The sequence below is a fragment of the Garra rufa genome, chromosome 3 (assembly GCF_049309525.1).
Source record: "Garra rufa chromosome 3, GarRuf1.0, whole genome shotgun sequence".
Lineage (NCBI taxonomy): Eukaryota > Metazoa > Chordata > Actinopteri > Cypriniformes > Cyprinidae > Garra > Garra rufa.
In genome coordinates, this window is record NC_133363.1 from 31477973 (window position 1) to 31494706 (window position 16734).

At 37.3% G+C, this 16734-nt stretch overlaps 1 protein-coding gene and 1 long non-coding RNA gene across 2 annotated transcripts in view; one reads left to right on the forward strand and one right to left on the reverse strand.

Annotated features, from left to right (window-relative positions):
* Positions 1–16734, reverse strand: part of LOC141331059 (uncharacterized) — a 470059-nt gene that overhangs the window by 286296 nt on the left and 167029 nt on the right. The gene's annotated exons all lie outside the window — the stretch shown is intronic.
* On the forward strand, positions 766–15975 carry trpm5 (transient receptor potential cation channel, subfamily M, member 5). The gene is made up of 24 exons (XM_073836958.1): positions 766–879; positions 971–1151; positions 1236–1402; positions 2610–2787; positions 5449–5513; positions 5626–5811; positions 5949–6045; positions 6177–6295; positions 6394–6732; positions 6810–6953; positions 8230–8353; positions 9843–9988; positions 10071–10183; positions 10263–10361; positions 10456–10717; positions 12380–12498; positions 12579–12711; positions 13457–13631; positions 14137–14305; positions 14452–14630; positions 14857–14989; positions 15071–15143; positions 15240–15330; positions 15494–15975. Exons 1-24 carry the CDS (start codon positions 781–783, stop codon positions 15604–15606), a joined length of 3504 nt encoding a protein of 1167 aa, XP_073693059.1. The 5' UTR covers positions 766–780; the 3' UTR covers positions 15607–15975.

Below are 16734 nucleotides of genomic sequence, written 5' to 3' on the forward strand. Positions count from 1 at the left end.
TAAACCATATTAGTTTAAATTTCTGATTTTCTGGTTTTCTAAACGTGCACATCTGAAGCACGCACACAGAAATTGGCTGTCACATGGCATGTGAGTACTAAACTGAGTTCTTTTTCATGTCTTACTGTGCTTAAACTGTCAGATACACACAGGTTTATGTTAAAAACACACACGAGTTACAAATACAGTCAGTTACGTCTGTGAAGGTAAACAGCTGGGGGGAAAAAAATCACATGTTTATATTAAATCTGTGTGGCAGCAGTGTAATATACAGTAACTTAATCAATAAATCCACCGCTTTCTTGTCTCCTCTTAGGCTGGGACTCAAAATAGTGTTCTTTATTTATCTGTGCAGCCAACGACAGAACAGTTAGAATGCTTTGCTCAAAGTTTTGCCACGCCATTAGAACTGGTACACAGTTGTCGCTTGTGAAAACAAAATGGCGGTGCCATGAGTGGAAATGGCAGATTAAGGGGTGGTAATATTATAATAAAATCCACTTTCTACATCACAGAGGGAGCAAAATCTGATTGGCTCATTTTTTCACATGCTTTCAGAAAAAGGCTTACGAAAACAAATTATTAGGTTGTCCCTTTTCACATTTTCTAGGTTGGTAAACTAAGGACCCGATTATAGCACTTAAACATGGAAAAAGTCAGATTTTCATTATATGTCATCTTTAACACAGTTCAAAATGCTTGACCTTTTGTGTCACTAATATTTGCAGTTCTCTACCAAGATGTGGGTGTTACACCCCAGTTGCCGAGTCTGTTGTTCACATGGCTAAGAAGAGTAATGAGAGATTTGATAAACCTCAGTGGGCACCCGGACGTTTGGGAGATATCGATTTTGTCGGCGTCAGTCGGACCAGGGGCAAGGTATATAACGACAGATATTTACAAAAATCTTTCAATTCACCACAAGTTCAAGCTTGTGCACATTATTCACCGACTTTATTTGTCAGTCCAGTTTGTCAGGGTAACCAGCTCCACAGATCCAGCTGTAATCTACCAGATGTTGACTAAGCAGTGGGGTCTGGCCCCTCCTCATTTGGTGGTGGCACTAATGGGAGGTGATGAATTGGCTCAGATGAAGCCCTGGCTGAGGGACACACTTCGGAAAGGCCTTGTAAAGGCAGCACAGAGCACAGGTGGATATTTTACTGTTCATAATACCAACAAAAAATCACAATCTTCCTTGAATGTTATAGATCTTTGACACTTGGCCTACACAGGGGCGTGGATCCTCACCAGTGGTTTGCGTTTTGGCATCACCAAGAACCTGGGTCAGGCTGTAAGGGACCACTCTCTAGCTAGCACGTCCTCTAAGGTGCGAGTGGTGGCTATTGGAATTGCTCCATGGAACATGATTCAGAATAGAGATCTGCTGCTGGCTGCAAGGGTAGGAACTTCCTGCTCACATGAATAGAAAGGTCTCCTCAAATGATAAAACTGTGAGATACACTGCCATTCAAAAGTTTGAGATCAGTAAGTTTCTTAATGTTTATTAAAGAAGTATTTTATGCTCATCAAAGTTCCATTTATTTGATCAAAAATACAGGAAAAAGGAAATTATAAAATATTATTGCAACTTAAAATAACAGTTTTCTATTTTAATATATTTTAAAATATAATTTATTTCTGTGATGCCAAGCTGAATTTTCATCAGCTATTACTCCAATCTTCAGTGCCACATGATTCTTCAAAAATCATTCTAATAAGCTGATTTATTATCAATGCTGAAAATAGTGCTGCTTAATATTTTTTTGGAAACTGTGATACTTTTTTTCAGGATTCTTTGATGAATAAAAAGTTAAAAAGAACAGCATTTATTCAAAATAGAAATCTTTTCTAAAAATAAAAGTCTTTACTATCACTTTTTATCAATTTAACACATCCTTGCTTAATAAAAGTAATAATTTCTTTCAAACAAAGGGAGAATTTAAGAAAAATGACCCCGAACTCTTGAACGGGAATGGATATTGTTAGAAAAGGTTTCTGTTTTAAATAAATGCTTCTCTTTTTAATGTTTTATTCATCAAAGAATCCTGATAAAAGTATCACAGGTTCCAAAACAAATATTAAGCGGCACAACAACATATTACAATGATTTCTGAAGGAAAGGATTATATGACACTGAAGACTAGAGTAATGATGTTGAAAATTCAGCTTTGCATCACACTATTATATATGATAATAGAAAACCACTATATTTCACAATATTACGTTTTTTTTCTGATACTTTTAATCAAATAAACGTAGCCTTGATGAGCAGAAAGACATATTAATATAACATAAAAAATCTTACAGATCTCAAACTTTTATTATATTTATATACAATTATATGATTGAGTTGAACGGTAACAGCCATGTGGACTTTTCCGTTACACAACAGAGTGCTGCAGAAATGAGTCCTAAAACCCATCGTTTCCGTCGTTTTGTGATTAACACAGGCTAAATACATTTTTATAGTTTTTAAAGCTATTACATGTGTTAAAAAAAGATGTCTAAATGGGACTACCGAGGCTGAAGGGGACATTACTTGGCAAATAGGAAAACTCATCTACTCTTTTCTTCATTTATTTTTTTAATTTGTTATTTTTGTTTAGCCTGACCATCCAGCAACGTATCCATATGAGGATCTTCCCCACGGTGCAGTGTACTCTTTAGACTGCAATCATTCTCATTTAATCCTGGTGGACGAGGACCCCCAGAGACCTGGAGCCACTGGTGAGATGCGAGTCAAAATGCTCAAACACATCTCTCTGCAGCGCACAGGATATGGGGGTGAGTTAAAAGAGTTTAGTTTTTTGTTTTTTCAAATGCATCTGGGCCATTATCCATAATTGGTGCAAACTGCTGTCCCGCCACCAAAAAAACACATTTAAAAATCATTTAAGAATTCAAATCTGAGATGTTTGCTAAGATCCTTCTGTTATTTAAAATATCAGAAATCTTAATATATATATATAATTACCTTTTATTTTGTACTTTCTGTTGGGAAGTGACAGTCCCAAACCCTAGCCCCTAAATTTCAACTCATGAAATGATATTGAAATATTTTTTGCATTTTATTCCATTTTGGTTTTGTGAAAAAGTAAAGTTAAAAAAAACTTGTGTCCCTCATTTTCATGTCACTACCAAAACAGTGTACGTTTTAGACGTAACCACAGCCCTACAATTATGATCAGGAAATATTTGTGTCACTCTCTCTCGTAGCTACATGGTGAGTAGATAGGCCCCATCATTTTAAGGGAAATTTGTTCAAAAGTATGAAAAATTTTAAAGAATGCCACTACCAAACACCATTTTTCTATAATTAAACACACTTTTTTGGGAGTTATTCCAAAACATTTAGTTTTTATATGTGTACAACTGTTCAGAACTGTGCTAGCTTACTATGTTCTTATTAGTGTCTTTGAGCTAGGTTCAAAATTATCTAAAAGTCACTTTGTCACTGACATCTTTGTTTTGTTTTGTTTTCTCTTTCTTTCTTTCTTTTTTTTTTTTTTTTTGGTGTTATCCCATAAAATTGTCACTGCCGTAACAGTCACAGGTGAAACATGTCATAATCAGTTTGGTAGTGACAAAAGGGAACACATAATCTTTTATTTGGGGGAAATAAACAAAATTTAATACAGTTATTTAATATTTTTTTATTTTAGTATTTTTAGTATGTGAGTTAAAATTCTGTAATGTGATGTGGTGAGTCATCACAACCAAAACATTACTGTCACTACCGAAAATGTGCAGTCACGACTGAAACATGTTTTGTCAAAAATAAAGTTTACTGAATTATCAGCTGAGATGTCATGATAGTTTTTGGTTCAATGTATTTTCAAACTAATGAAGCTTTAATTTTGAAATCATCATTATCAACTTTTTCCTTTTTACAAAAAAACTGGAATTGCAACAAAATAAAATACAACAAATCTCATTAATCAAAATCAAAAATTGTAATTGTTATTGATTTATTTCTGAAAACTTTTTAATAAAATAGAAATATATGCACTACCAGTCATACCAGTTTGGACACACTTAGATTAGATTAGATTAGATTAGATTAGATTCAACTTTATTGTCATTACACATGTACAAGTACAAGGCAACGAAATGTAGTTAGGTCTAACCAGGAGTGCAATAAGCAGCAAGTGCAGGATAAAGGTATAAGTTATAAGTGCACTTATAGGGAATATGTACAGGGAGAACTATGGATAATATTTACAGATGAAGTACTGTGAGCATAATTTACAGATGATAATTAACTACAATTAGAATGTACAAATAGATGAACACAATATACAGGTTGCTATTAACTATAATGTAAATTGCAGGTAGATACGAACATAATATACAGGTTACTGTTTACTGAAGCAGGAATTTACAAATTGACATGTATAGATATAGATTTATCACAAATTTACAGTATGTATATGTGCAATGGAAATGTGCATTTACAAATGGGTATGTACAGCGTAGTGCAATGAATATTAAGTAGTGCAATGGTAGTGGGGAGTGTGTGGGGGTGGGGGCCAAGGGTCAGAGGGGGGTCAGAGTTCAATAAGGAGACAGCTCTGGGAAAGAAGCTGTTCCTCAGTCTGCTAGTTCTTGTCCTGTGGCATCTGAAACGCCTGCCAGAAGGCAGGAGAGAAAACAGTTTGTGGGCGGGATGAGAGGAATCCTTAAGAAAACTGCGAGTTCGACGCAAACAGTGCTTCTTCTGAATGTCCTCAATGGATGGGAGTGGAGTCCCTATGATGCGTTGGGCAGTTTTCACCACCCGCTGCAGTGCCTTACACTCTGCAACAGAGCAGCTTCCGTACCAAACTGTGACACAGTTCGTAAGGATGCTTTCTATCGTGCAGCAATAGAAGTTCACCAGGATGGCTGAGGACAGCTGGTTCTTCTTAAGTGTTCTCAAGAAGAAGAGGCGCTGGTGAGCCTTCTTGACCAGGCTGGAGGTGTTGGTAGTCCAGGATAGATCCTCCGAAATGTGGGTCCCCAGGAACTTAAAGGATGAAACAGACTCAACAGCCATCCCGTTGATGTGGATGGGATCATGTGAGCCTCTTCTTCCCTTCCTGAAGTCCACAATGAGCTCCTTGGTCTTGGTGGTTACCTATTCTCATTGATGGGGAAGTGTGTCCAAACTTTTGACTGGTAGTGTATATATTTACAAGGAAGATGAAAACAAAATCTTAATAGGTTAATATAACCTTAATCTAATTAAATTATATATTACTGTGTTTCAGTAGTGACAAATTTGGGGAGAGGACAAATATTCCAAAACTTTCTGAAAATGCAATATGAGAATTAACTGCAAAATTACTATAAATGTGTATCTTTGTATGTATTTGCATACATACAAAATTTGTGGAAAAAGACAAATGGAAATTTTTATGTTCTTGTGGTCTGAGATATCTTCAAAGGAATTCATTGTTCTAACAGGCACAGGCAGCATAGAGATCCCTGTTTTATGTCTGCTGGTTCATGGAGAGCCAAGGATATTACAGGTCACTCTTAACGTTTTGTTATAAAAAAATATCCAATGAAGTTTTTAAGTGTTTTATTGTAGCATGTTATTCTCCCAGGTTGGTAATATCCACTTTCAATCCCTTTTTACAGAAAATGTACAAGAATATTCAGAATTCAATACCCTGGCTGATTTTAGCTGGCTCAGGAGGAGTCGCAGATATTTTAGTGACCCTGATGGACAGAGGATGCTGGGATGCTGAAATGGTACAAGAGCTGTTGATGAACACCTTCAACAATGACCTACACAGCACTGAAATCCCTTCCTGGGTCAAACTGGTAATGAGCAGGTTTTGTTGATTTTGTGATTAGTGTCATGTGAAATTGTCGTTGTGAAAATGTGATTTTATGTAAAAATGGATACTTTTGTTTTAGGTATAAGTTATTTGTGTAAAGACTCATATTTCGTCTATTAGATCCAGAGAATATTGGACCATGGTCACCTGCTCACAGTTCATGACCCAGAGCAGGACTCAGAACTGGACACAGTAATTCTCAAAGCGCTGGTTAAGGGTGCGTAAATGTGATTTTATACTAATTCCAGCAAACATATGGGGTATATTTCTGTATTTGAATGCTTTTAAGAGTGATATATTTCTGTATGATGCTGTCACTGAGATATAAATGTTCTTGTCTGTGCTCAGCTTGTAAGAGTCAAAGTCAGGAAGCACAGGACTTCCTGGATGAGCTTAAACTGGCTGTGGCCTGGAACAGGGTGGACCTTGCTAAAAGTGAGATCTTCAGTGGAGATGTGCAATGGAGTGTGAGAATTAAACTTTTAAAAGAGTGTAATTATCAGTACTTGTTTTGCCTTTTGGTTTTTTGGATTCTCATACACATTGTTTTGTCATGCTCTTTTAGGCTCAGGACCTGGAGGAGGTGATGATGGAGGCACTGATAAATGACAAGCCTGATTTTGTGCGTTTGTTTGTGGATAACGGCGTGAACATGAATGAATTCCTAACTTACGGCCGCCTTCAAGAACTCTACTGCTCTGTGTCTGAAAAAAACCTCCTTCACACCCTGCTCCTGAAAAGGCATCTGGAGAAACAGGCTCATATGGCTAACAAACGGATGTCAGGACACCCTCACACTGAACCTGGTGACCGCAGGCCTCGTTTTACCTTCCATGAGGTCTCCAAAGTCCTCAAAGACTTTCTTGATGACACCTGTAGGGGTTTTTACCAAAAACTTCCAGCGGTGAGTGAGCCTTTAACATTCTCTTAGATGTAATCCTCCATGCTACGGTCCTGCGTTATTACGTGTATCTGCTACAGGAGAGGGTAGGAAAAGGTCGGCTTTTCCACAGCCAGAAAAACCTCCCAGACATGGACCGCCGTTGTGATTACCCTTGGAGAGACCTCTTCCTTTGGGCTATCCTGCAAAATAGGCAGGAACTGGCAAACTACTTCTGGGCCATGGTGAGTTAATAAATCAATGAGCGATGAGCTAATTTTCATAAACTAAGTCCATTTACATGTTCACAATTTGTTCTAGACCTTATCAGAAGTAGGGCTGGGCAATTAATCGAAAAATAATCGAAATCGACATTCAGAACCTATAATCGTTAAAATTTTTCCAGGAAGATTATTTCAATTACATTCCCTTTAAAAAACACAAGCGCTCCGTTCCGTTATTCCTCCGACATGTCGATGGAGAGCTTAAACAGTATTTATACAGTAAAAAGTATTTACAGGATATACAAGGGTAATTTTATTTAGAGGAGATACTGCTTATTTTCTACTTTTGATATGAAAAACATTGAAAATTATTTATTTTGTTTCCAATAGTGCAAGTTATTTATTTTCACTAATTTAAGAAAAATGTGACTTTTCGTTTTAAGCAATGCTTGCTTTAATTTCAGTTGTTCAACACTGATGTTCAATTAATAATCATAGATCGTAGATAGTGTGTTTCCTTCAATTATTTTAAAATCAAGTAATGCACCCTTCATCCAAAAATCTCTCGCTTGTAATATGTGAACATATTTACTGTACAAAACTTGTCAGTGAACTATGAGGGCAAAAAAATAAATATTATATAAATATAATTAAATATAATTTTATTAATAAATAAAATAATCGTTCATTAATCGTAATCGGGTTAAAATGTTCAATTAATCGAGATTTTGATTCTAAGCCAAATTGCCCAGCCCTAATCAGAAGCTAGTACCTTTGATTACCGGTCATTTGCAGTTGAGTATCACAAGTGTGACCTCAGTAGGGTTTACAGATCAAACTTTATACGGAAGCAATTTGCATGAACAAAAGAATCAACACTGAATTTCCTGCTTATGTTTTTTATCTTTGCTGTTCACAATTCTTGTTTATTTCTACTTTATGCAGAGTACTTATTTAGCGTATGTTCTGACCAGGATTTATAAACTGCCTAAAATGTCCTGGTTTTGTCTTTGTTTTCCAATGGAGTGTTGCTGCTGCAAAACATCCAAGTATCGTCAAGTTAAGTTTACCACAGACCTTTGCTCAAGAATTGAAAAGGGTAAAATAATGGTGAATTAGTCTTTTGGATTTTGACGTCACAAAAGTATGAGTACTGAAGAGAGCTGGAAGCCATACATTTTAGGAAATTTAGAAATCCCGGCCAGGACATGTCAAGGAAAGAGAGGACATATGGTCAGCCTAACTTATTCAATTCATTATTGTACCTTCATCTTTAATAACTGTTTGTGTGTTTTAGGGCCCGGAGGCTGTGGCAGCTGCTCTGGTGGGCTGTAAGATCATGAAGGAGATGGCCCATCTGGCTACTGAAGCAGAGACTGCTCGTAGTATGAAGAATGCCAAATATGAACAGTTTGCTATGGGTGAGAAATCACACCACCACCAAGAGACAGGCTCATTGCTCTGAGTGGAGAGGGGACTAGATCATTTTAAGGAACCATTAGGATTTTTAAAATTACAATAAAAGTTAGTGACTTTAGGGATATACTGAAATTGGCTTTTCACACGTACAGTTGTGAACTCAGGGTCATTTTTATCTCTGTGTCACTATAATCCTGTTATTATGGAAGCCCATTTCTGACACTAAATTAAAAAAGGTAATTGCGACTTTTTATCTCATAATTCTGACTTGTTTTCTCAGAATTGCGTGAAACAAACTTGTAATTGTACATTTTTAAAAAATAAGGTGACAATTTAATCACCCTCCAGGCATCCTAGGTGTACAGGACTTCATTCTTTCAGACGAATCCAGTCAGAGTTATATTAAAAATGACACCCCCAGAGCATTGTGAGGCACTTATTATGGATGGATGCTCTTTATTGGACTTGTTTTGGACTGATGAAGAGAAACACCCGCCCATGCAATTCTAAAGCTTGGAAATGCCAGGATAATTTTTAATGTAACTCCAATTGGATTTGTCTGAAAGAAGGAAGTCATATATACCTATGATGCCTGGAGGGTGAGTAAATTATGGGATAATTTTCATTTTTGGGTGAACTTACAAGTTACAACTTACAATTGCAAGTTATAAAGTCAAAATTGCAAGATATAGGCTAAACTCGCAAATCTGAGTAAAAAGTCAGAATTATCAGTTTACATCTCGCAATTCTGACTTTATAACTTGTAATTGCGAGTTTGTCACACAATTCTGACTTCATTTCGCACAATTCTGACTTTATGTCTCAGAATTGCGACTTTTATTTCTCTGAATTGTGAGTTTATGTCTCACAATTTAGAATTTATAACTAGCAATTGCGAGTTTATATCACACAATTATACAAAAGAAAGTCAGATTTGCAAGATATCATGCAAATCTGTGAGCTTATGTCACAATTTTGAAATTATTTTGTCAGAATTTTAACTATTTCTCAGAATTGTGAGTTTATGTCTCACAATTCTGGTTTAATAACTTGAAATTGCAAGTTCATGTCGCAATTCTGCAAAAAAAAAAAAAAGACAGATTTGCGAGTTTATATTTTGCAGTTCTGACTTTATTTCTCAGAATTGCAACTTTATCAGAATTCAAGTTTATGTCCCACAATTCTGACTTTATAACTCGCAGTTGCAAGTTTAAGTCTATTCTTAGGTCTAATTTAAATCTCACAATTCTGAAATCAAAAGGAAGACAGAAGGAAGTAAGTCATACAGGTTTGGTACAACATGAGGGTGACAAAATGATTTTCATTTTTAGGTGGACTATCCCTCTTATTAGAAATTAAGAACAGCGTTAGGTTAAGTGAATGACACAAAATGTTAATTTCTAGGTGAACTATTTGCTGTTTGACAAGCCTATATCAAGTGTACTCTAACTACCAGAACTGTCTATCCTGATACCTGCACTGTTCTGACAGATCTGTTCAGCGAGTGTTATTCAAACAGTGAAGACAGAGCCTATTCGCTCCTGGTGAGGAAAACATGCTGCTGGAGCAAAGCAACTGTCCTGAATCTTGCCACTTTGGCAGATGCCAAATGCTTTTTTGCTCATGATGGTGTCCAGGTAACAGTTTATTTCTAATTCTTTCATTATCATGCCACCAACCAGCCGTATCTCCATGAACAACCTGTATGTTCTTACACAGGCCCTGCTGACCAAAGTCTGGTGGGGAGCCATGAGGACAGACACTGCCATCTCTAGACTTGTGCTCACGTTCTTCATGCCTCCCCTCGTTTGGACCAACCTTGTCAAGTTCAAGTGGGGATATCTGTTATTATTAATTGCATTTTTGATTTTTGATTCATTGTGCTTTAATATGCACGTGTATGTGTCACAGTGCAGAGGAACAAGTGTCCAAAGGTGATGGGGAGCCGTTTGACGAGCTGGACAGTATGGAAACAGAGCAGGCCTTGTTACTCACAGACGAGGACCCAGTGTAAGCCTCTATTTCATACTGGAACAGGTAAAGGTACAGTGAAGTTGAAAGATACTTTTGAATATCTGTTTTTTTTTTTTTTTTTTTTTCTCAGTCCTGCTGAAGGTGTCAGTGATTCTGCAGTGCAGGGCTGCAATGCAACCTTCATTTATGTGGTGCTGCAGAAGTGGAATCGTTTCTGGTCTGCTCCAGTCACTGTGTTCATGGGCAATGTCATCATGTACTTTGCGTTCCTCATTCTGTTCACTTACGTGCTCCTTCTGGACTTCCGGCCCCCACCGCCAGATGGCCCATCCGCAGCTGAGATCATCCTCTACTTCTGGGTCTTCACCCTGGTGTTGGAGGAAATCCGTCAGGTAGGACTGAATGATCTGTTATTTAAAATCAGAAAGCAGAAAGTTTTGTGTGAGGGGGTAGGTTTAGGTGTAGGATTAGGGTAAAGGGATAGGAAATACAGTTTGGACTCTGCAGAAAAACCTTAGCAAATATGGTGCAAACTGAAATTTGAATTTAAGGAGGCAGTTTCAAGATTTAATAAAATTCAAAGACGTTCGCAAAACTGCTTAAATGTTAATATTACAGTGCCTTGCTAAAGTATTCATACCCTTTCATTTTTTTTTCACATTTTTGCCACATCAATCCACACTCCATACAACATAATGGCAAAGCAAAAAACAGGTTTTTAACATATTTGCAAATTTACTAAAAATGAAAAACCTAAATGATTCCACTGCATAAGTATTCATACCCATATCTGGGACAGTTAGAAATTTAACTCAGGAGCATTTATATTGCTTGTAGATCACCTCTCCTCAGTGAAGACACATAAATACCAATTTGGAATTTACAAAAAATCACCTAAAAGACCCTGCATCATACAATTCTGTTTTTGCTTTGTCATTATGGTGCATAGAGTGTACAGTAGTCAACATTTGAAGTGGATCAAAACCTTTCATCAAAGTTGTCCAAAAACCAAAACAATACCTGTTTCCTGTCTTTGGACAACTCTGATTAACTTTTTTGATCCACTTCAAATGTTGACTACTGTAGATTGATGTAATTTAAAAAATGTAAAAAAGAAAAATTGCAATTTAAAACAGTTTAACATAAAGCATAAGGCAGCAACATAAAACGTGAAAAAAGAAGAGGTATGAATACTTTTGCAATGCACTGTAATACATTTTATTTTTCTAGTATGCATTAGCCATTAACATTATATTTCATGTAAAATGTACATATTAACTGCCTTTCTGAAGTCTAACAGAGTTTACATCTTTAAATGCAACAGAAAAGTTAATTGCAAAAATACAGTATAAAATGAAATGAAACAGAGCACAACAGTTTATCATACAATACAGTACAATGCAATATGCCATTTATAATATAGTACAATACAGTGCAGGACAATAGACACAATATACAATACACAATACATCCGGGGTGGAGTGTAGGGTACATGCAAAATAACAGGTACAAATGCAGTTCAGTAGTAAAGTGGCCTGTGTGCCCATGCAGCTGAACAAACAGTGTCAACAAAAATGGGAGAAGGGTTAAGAAACATATCCAGTTCTGGGAAGTTGTTTATAGGAGTGACATCACAGGGGAAGATACTGTTTTAGTTCTTGTTTTGATAGGTCTGAAATGATTAAAATATCTGGTGACTAGAGTTTAAACACTCATTCATGGACTCTTACTTGTTATCCTAGAGTCCTGGAGGAAGGGGAGGTGGCAGTCAATTATTCTTTCTGTTTGGTGCCTAATGTGCAGAGGTGTGGTTTCATATGTGACAATAATAATTATGCTATACCAGACAGTTATGGATGTGGTGAGGACAGATTCAATGACAGAGATGCAGAACTGGTTGATCAGGGCTTGTAGAGGAATAAACACTGAGCATTTCAATCAGTAAATTCTTTATTTCTCATGTTTCTGGGGGGTAAATTAGTTGGCTTACTCCCTGAAGTCCACAATTACTCCTACTGTGCATGCAAACATTTTTAACATTCTCTGATCCACAGAGTTTCTTCACGGATGAGGACATGAGTATTTTCAAGAAGATGAAACTGTATGTTGAGGATAACTGGAACAAATGTGACATGGTGGCCATCTCTCTCTTCGTGGTGGGATTGTCCTGCAGGTATTATGATCACATAGTGGTGTTGTATGAGCCATATTAATGTAGCAGTGCACTTAATCTGCATCCTTTGTTTTCTCAAGGATGGCTACAAGCACGTATGAGGCTGGCCGCACTGTTCTTGCTCTGGATTTCATGGTTTTCACCTTAAGACTCATTCACATTTTTGCCATCCATAAGCAACTTGGACCCAAAATCATCATTGTGGAGAGAATGGTGAAACTGGATGTCATTTCTGTTACAATTAAGGGCCAGATTTACTAAACAGGGCAAATTAGGGTTAGAGCGCAATTCCATAAAAGTGCAGATGAAAGGGGAAAATTCTGCCTGTGATTTACTGACAATGCGCAGAACAGGTGCAGCCAGATAATTTCCTTAATGTCCAGTGCAATCTACCAAGAGCAGCGCAAATTACCACCTGCTTTAAGACATGCTTTTTTGGGCATTAAATAATGGTGCAAACACCCAGTAGCCCCTCACTGCAGAACACAAGATCCAGGGGGCGGGGTTGGATCCACATCTAGGTGGTGGAGATGGTAGGTTTATGGGTGGGTTTAGGTATATGTAAGGTGGGAGGAGTTAGATCTGGATTCAACCTCGCCCCCTGGATCTTATGTTCTGCAGTGAGGATCATCTCCAAATACCAGTAATTTGACAAGCTCGAACGTTAGTAAATTGCGTTGGTTGATTCATTTTAATACTCTCCTCCCATAAATTTTCCGTCTGAAAGCAAAACTCCAACAAATGCATATTCAATAAGGTCAAGTGCAACAATAACTGTGTTTACACCTTATTAGCTCTAATTCTTCACAGCACGTTTTTCGTAAATCCTGTCAGTATTTTTATTTGCCAAAAAGACGGTTTCCGCTGACACAGGCTGTTAGTAAACCTGGCCCAGTAAATCATAATCAGAAGACAAATCTATTTAACTTATTTTATGTGTTTTTAAATTGTTTCACAGATCAAAGATGTGTTCTTCTTCTTGTTCTTTCTGAGTGTTTGGCTGATAGCATATGGAGTGACAACACAGGCCCTTCTGCACCCCAATGACCCGCGTATCGACTGGGTCTTCCGCAGAGCACTGTACCGCCCATATCTCCATATATTTGGACAGATTCCTCTGGATGAAATAGATGGTATACTGTCAATATATATCTATATATATATACTGAAGCAGTGTTCGTATATATGCAAGACCTTTGTTCATCTTCGGAACACAAATTAAGACATTTATGAGCTTTCTGACCCTGCATTGACAGCAATGCAACTGACATGTTTAAGGCCAAATAGTCCATGTGACATCAGTGGTTCAACCTTAATTTTATGAAGCTACGAGAATACTTTTTGTGCTCAAAGGAAAGAAAAATAACTTGATTCAACAATTTCTTCTCTTTTGTGCCAGTCTCCATGCCAGCATTCAGTGCGCGTGTGAAAGACTGACACGGAAGAGAAAAATTTGTTGAATAAAGTCATTCCAGCTTTACATTAATCAATGCCTAATTTTATGGCCAATGTGTCTAGTCAAGATACTTTCTGTCAATATCTGTTATTCATCCAAATGAATTTGCAGGTTTTAGACTTGACCTCTAGGTGGAGCTATTGCAGTTTATTCTTGACGTATTTCACCATTTATCTTCACAGAGGCAAAAATGCCAGATGATAACTGCACAACTGATGTTCAGGAGATCATTTCAGGCACTCTGCCACCCTGCCCAAACCTCTATGCCAACTGGCTGGTCATTCTGCTGCTAGTCATCTACTTGCTGGTAACAAATGTGCTGCTGCTCAACCTTCTCATTGCCATGTTCAGGTAAGTGTCCAGCTAATATTGTTAAAAGTGTAAGAGTGTTTGTTATAGAAATTCTTCATTACAGAAAAGTACAGTACAGTTTCAAAAGTACTTGCACCTTTCCAGTAATGATGCATGCTAAATGTCATTAATCTCTTTCTCTACAGCTACACCTTCCAGGTGGTGCAGGAGAATGCAGACATCTTCTGGAAGTTTCAGCGCTATAACCTGATTGTTGAATACCACAGCCGGCCGGCATTAGCTCCACCCTTCATCATCATCAGCCACATCTCTCAAGCTCTCCTCAGCCTTGTCAAAACTACAGAAACCAATCAGGATCTGCTGGGTAAGTCTATCTTCACACTGTGTGTGTGTGTGTGTGTGCTTCCTGTACAGATTATTTTGATAACTCATAATGAATACTCATTGTCATTTTCAAGGTTCTTTTTTGAAAATATTGACAAATGACCATGAACACATGACACGATGGAACACGTCAGAAAAAAAGCAAAAAAAAAAATATTTAAAGAAACTGTGGTTAATGTTTGTTCCTCTATTCTTGCCGTGGTTAGAGAGGGAACTACCAGCTGGACTAGACCAGAAGCTGATGACATGGGAGACGGTGCAGAAGGAGAACTACCTGGCTAAACTGGAGCATGAACATAGGGAGAGCAGTGCAGAGAGACTCAGATACACTTCCTCTAAGTGAGTTCCACTCAGATATATTGTATTAACAGTAAATCTGTGCTAAATGAGTGTATGTATAACCATTTTAATACTTCACAGGGTACAGAGTTTGCTGAGGATGGTTGGAGGTTTTAAGGATCAGGAAAAGCGCATGGCAACAGTGGAGACTGAGGTGAAGTAAAGGAGCATCTGCTGACTTAATGTGTTGAGATGTCATTTAAGGTCATGATGCTGAATGACTTTACTGAAAGTGAAACTTCATCTGTAGGTGAGGTACTGTGGAGAGGTGTTGTCTTGGATTGCGGAGTGTTTCCACAAAAGTACTCTAAAGTGTGACAGAGATGTGCCTCAAGCCCCACGTGAGGCTTTTTTTTACTATTATGTCGCTCTTTTTAACTGTCTCTTGTTCTCACTTTCTTATCTGTGTATCTCATTTGTTCTCTCTCTTACTTAGTGTCTTCTTTCCATTGTCACAATTTTTGTCCTCTTAAAGTAACACTATGCTATCTGTGTGCTTCGCAGGATCCATTGCCATCAGCTCCAGAAACCCACAACCACAGGAAGCCAAGCGACAGCAGCCATCGGGACATTCAGCATATGGCGCTGAGAAGAAACTGCCATACATTGATCAGTGATTTGGCCACATTATGCATTTGTTTTATTTAACTAGAAGCAAAATAATAGTAGTTTAGTATAGGTATAGGTTATCGTAATTGAGCCTCCAGGCGCTATGAGACACTATGCTGATATATTGAGTTTGAGATATTTACATTTCATGTTTTATGTTTTGTGCCTCTTTTGCAGCTAAATAGCACTTACAATTATCATTGTACACATTTTCTATACTATAAACATTTACATTTTATAATTTGGTAATGCACTTCAACTTTTCTTTTTGCCCTTTCATCAACAGCTGGCCAAATTGTGTCAGTAAAATGAACATTGTCAACTGAATTACCATTGTGAGGGACTGTATGAATGCTACAAAGTCCTTTACTTCCTCAATTTAATAGGCTTTTACAATTAATAAATATATGTACAGTACCATTTTAAAGTTTGTGATCGGTACAATTGTTTTCGAAAGTGTCTTATGCTGACCAAGGCTGCGTTTATTAATGAAAAACTATAGTAATTTTAAATAATTTGAAATCGCTGTTTTCTGTTTGAATATATATTTCAATGTAATTTATTCCTGTGATGGCAAAGCTGAATTTTCAGCAGCCATTACTCCAGTCCTCATGGTTCACACAAACCTTCAGAAACATTTCTTATTATCACAATTATAAACGGTTGTGATGTTTTTTTGTGGAAACCACGATACACTTTTTTAAGGATTCTTTGCTTCAAAAGAAAAGTACTATATTAAAGGGTTACTCCACCCCAAAATGAAAATTTTGTCATTAATTACTTACCCCAATGTCGTTCCAAATCTGTAAAATCTTCGTTCGTCTTCAGAACACAAATTAAGATATTTTGATGCATTCTGCCAGCTCTCTGACCCTCCCATAGACATCAATGTAATTAACACGATCAACGTCCAAAAACGTAAGCTACGAAAATACTTTTTGTACGCAAAGAAACAAAAAATAACGACTTTATTTGTCTCCTTCGCGTCACCCTAGCTCCATTTTGAAGCGTATACATTGGACGCAAATAGCGTACGCAGTTTTGTGTCAGCTGCGTCACGCTCTAATCAAAGCGTAAACGACGTAAACAGCGTATCCGCGTGAGTGACGCAGCTGACACAAAACCGCGTACGCTAT

What these genes read in the sequence shown, in the direction of transcription:
- trpm5 (XM_073836958.1), top strand. Translation starts at nt 781, where the DNA reads ATGGCTAAGAAGAGTAATGAGAGATTTGATAAACCTCAGTGGGCACCC. An exon ending in AAAGGCAGCACAGAGCACAG is followed by an intron (nt 1,152 to 1,235) that starts GTGGATATTTTA and finishes TGGCCTACACAG; the next exon opens with GGGCGTGGATCCTCACCAGT. An exon ending in CTTCTCATTGCCATGTTCAG is followed by an intron (nt 14,306 to 14,451) that starts GTAAGTGTCCAG and finishes CTTTCTCTACAG; the next exon opens with CTACACCTTCCAGGTGGTGC.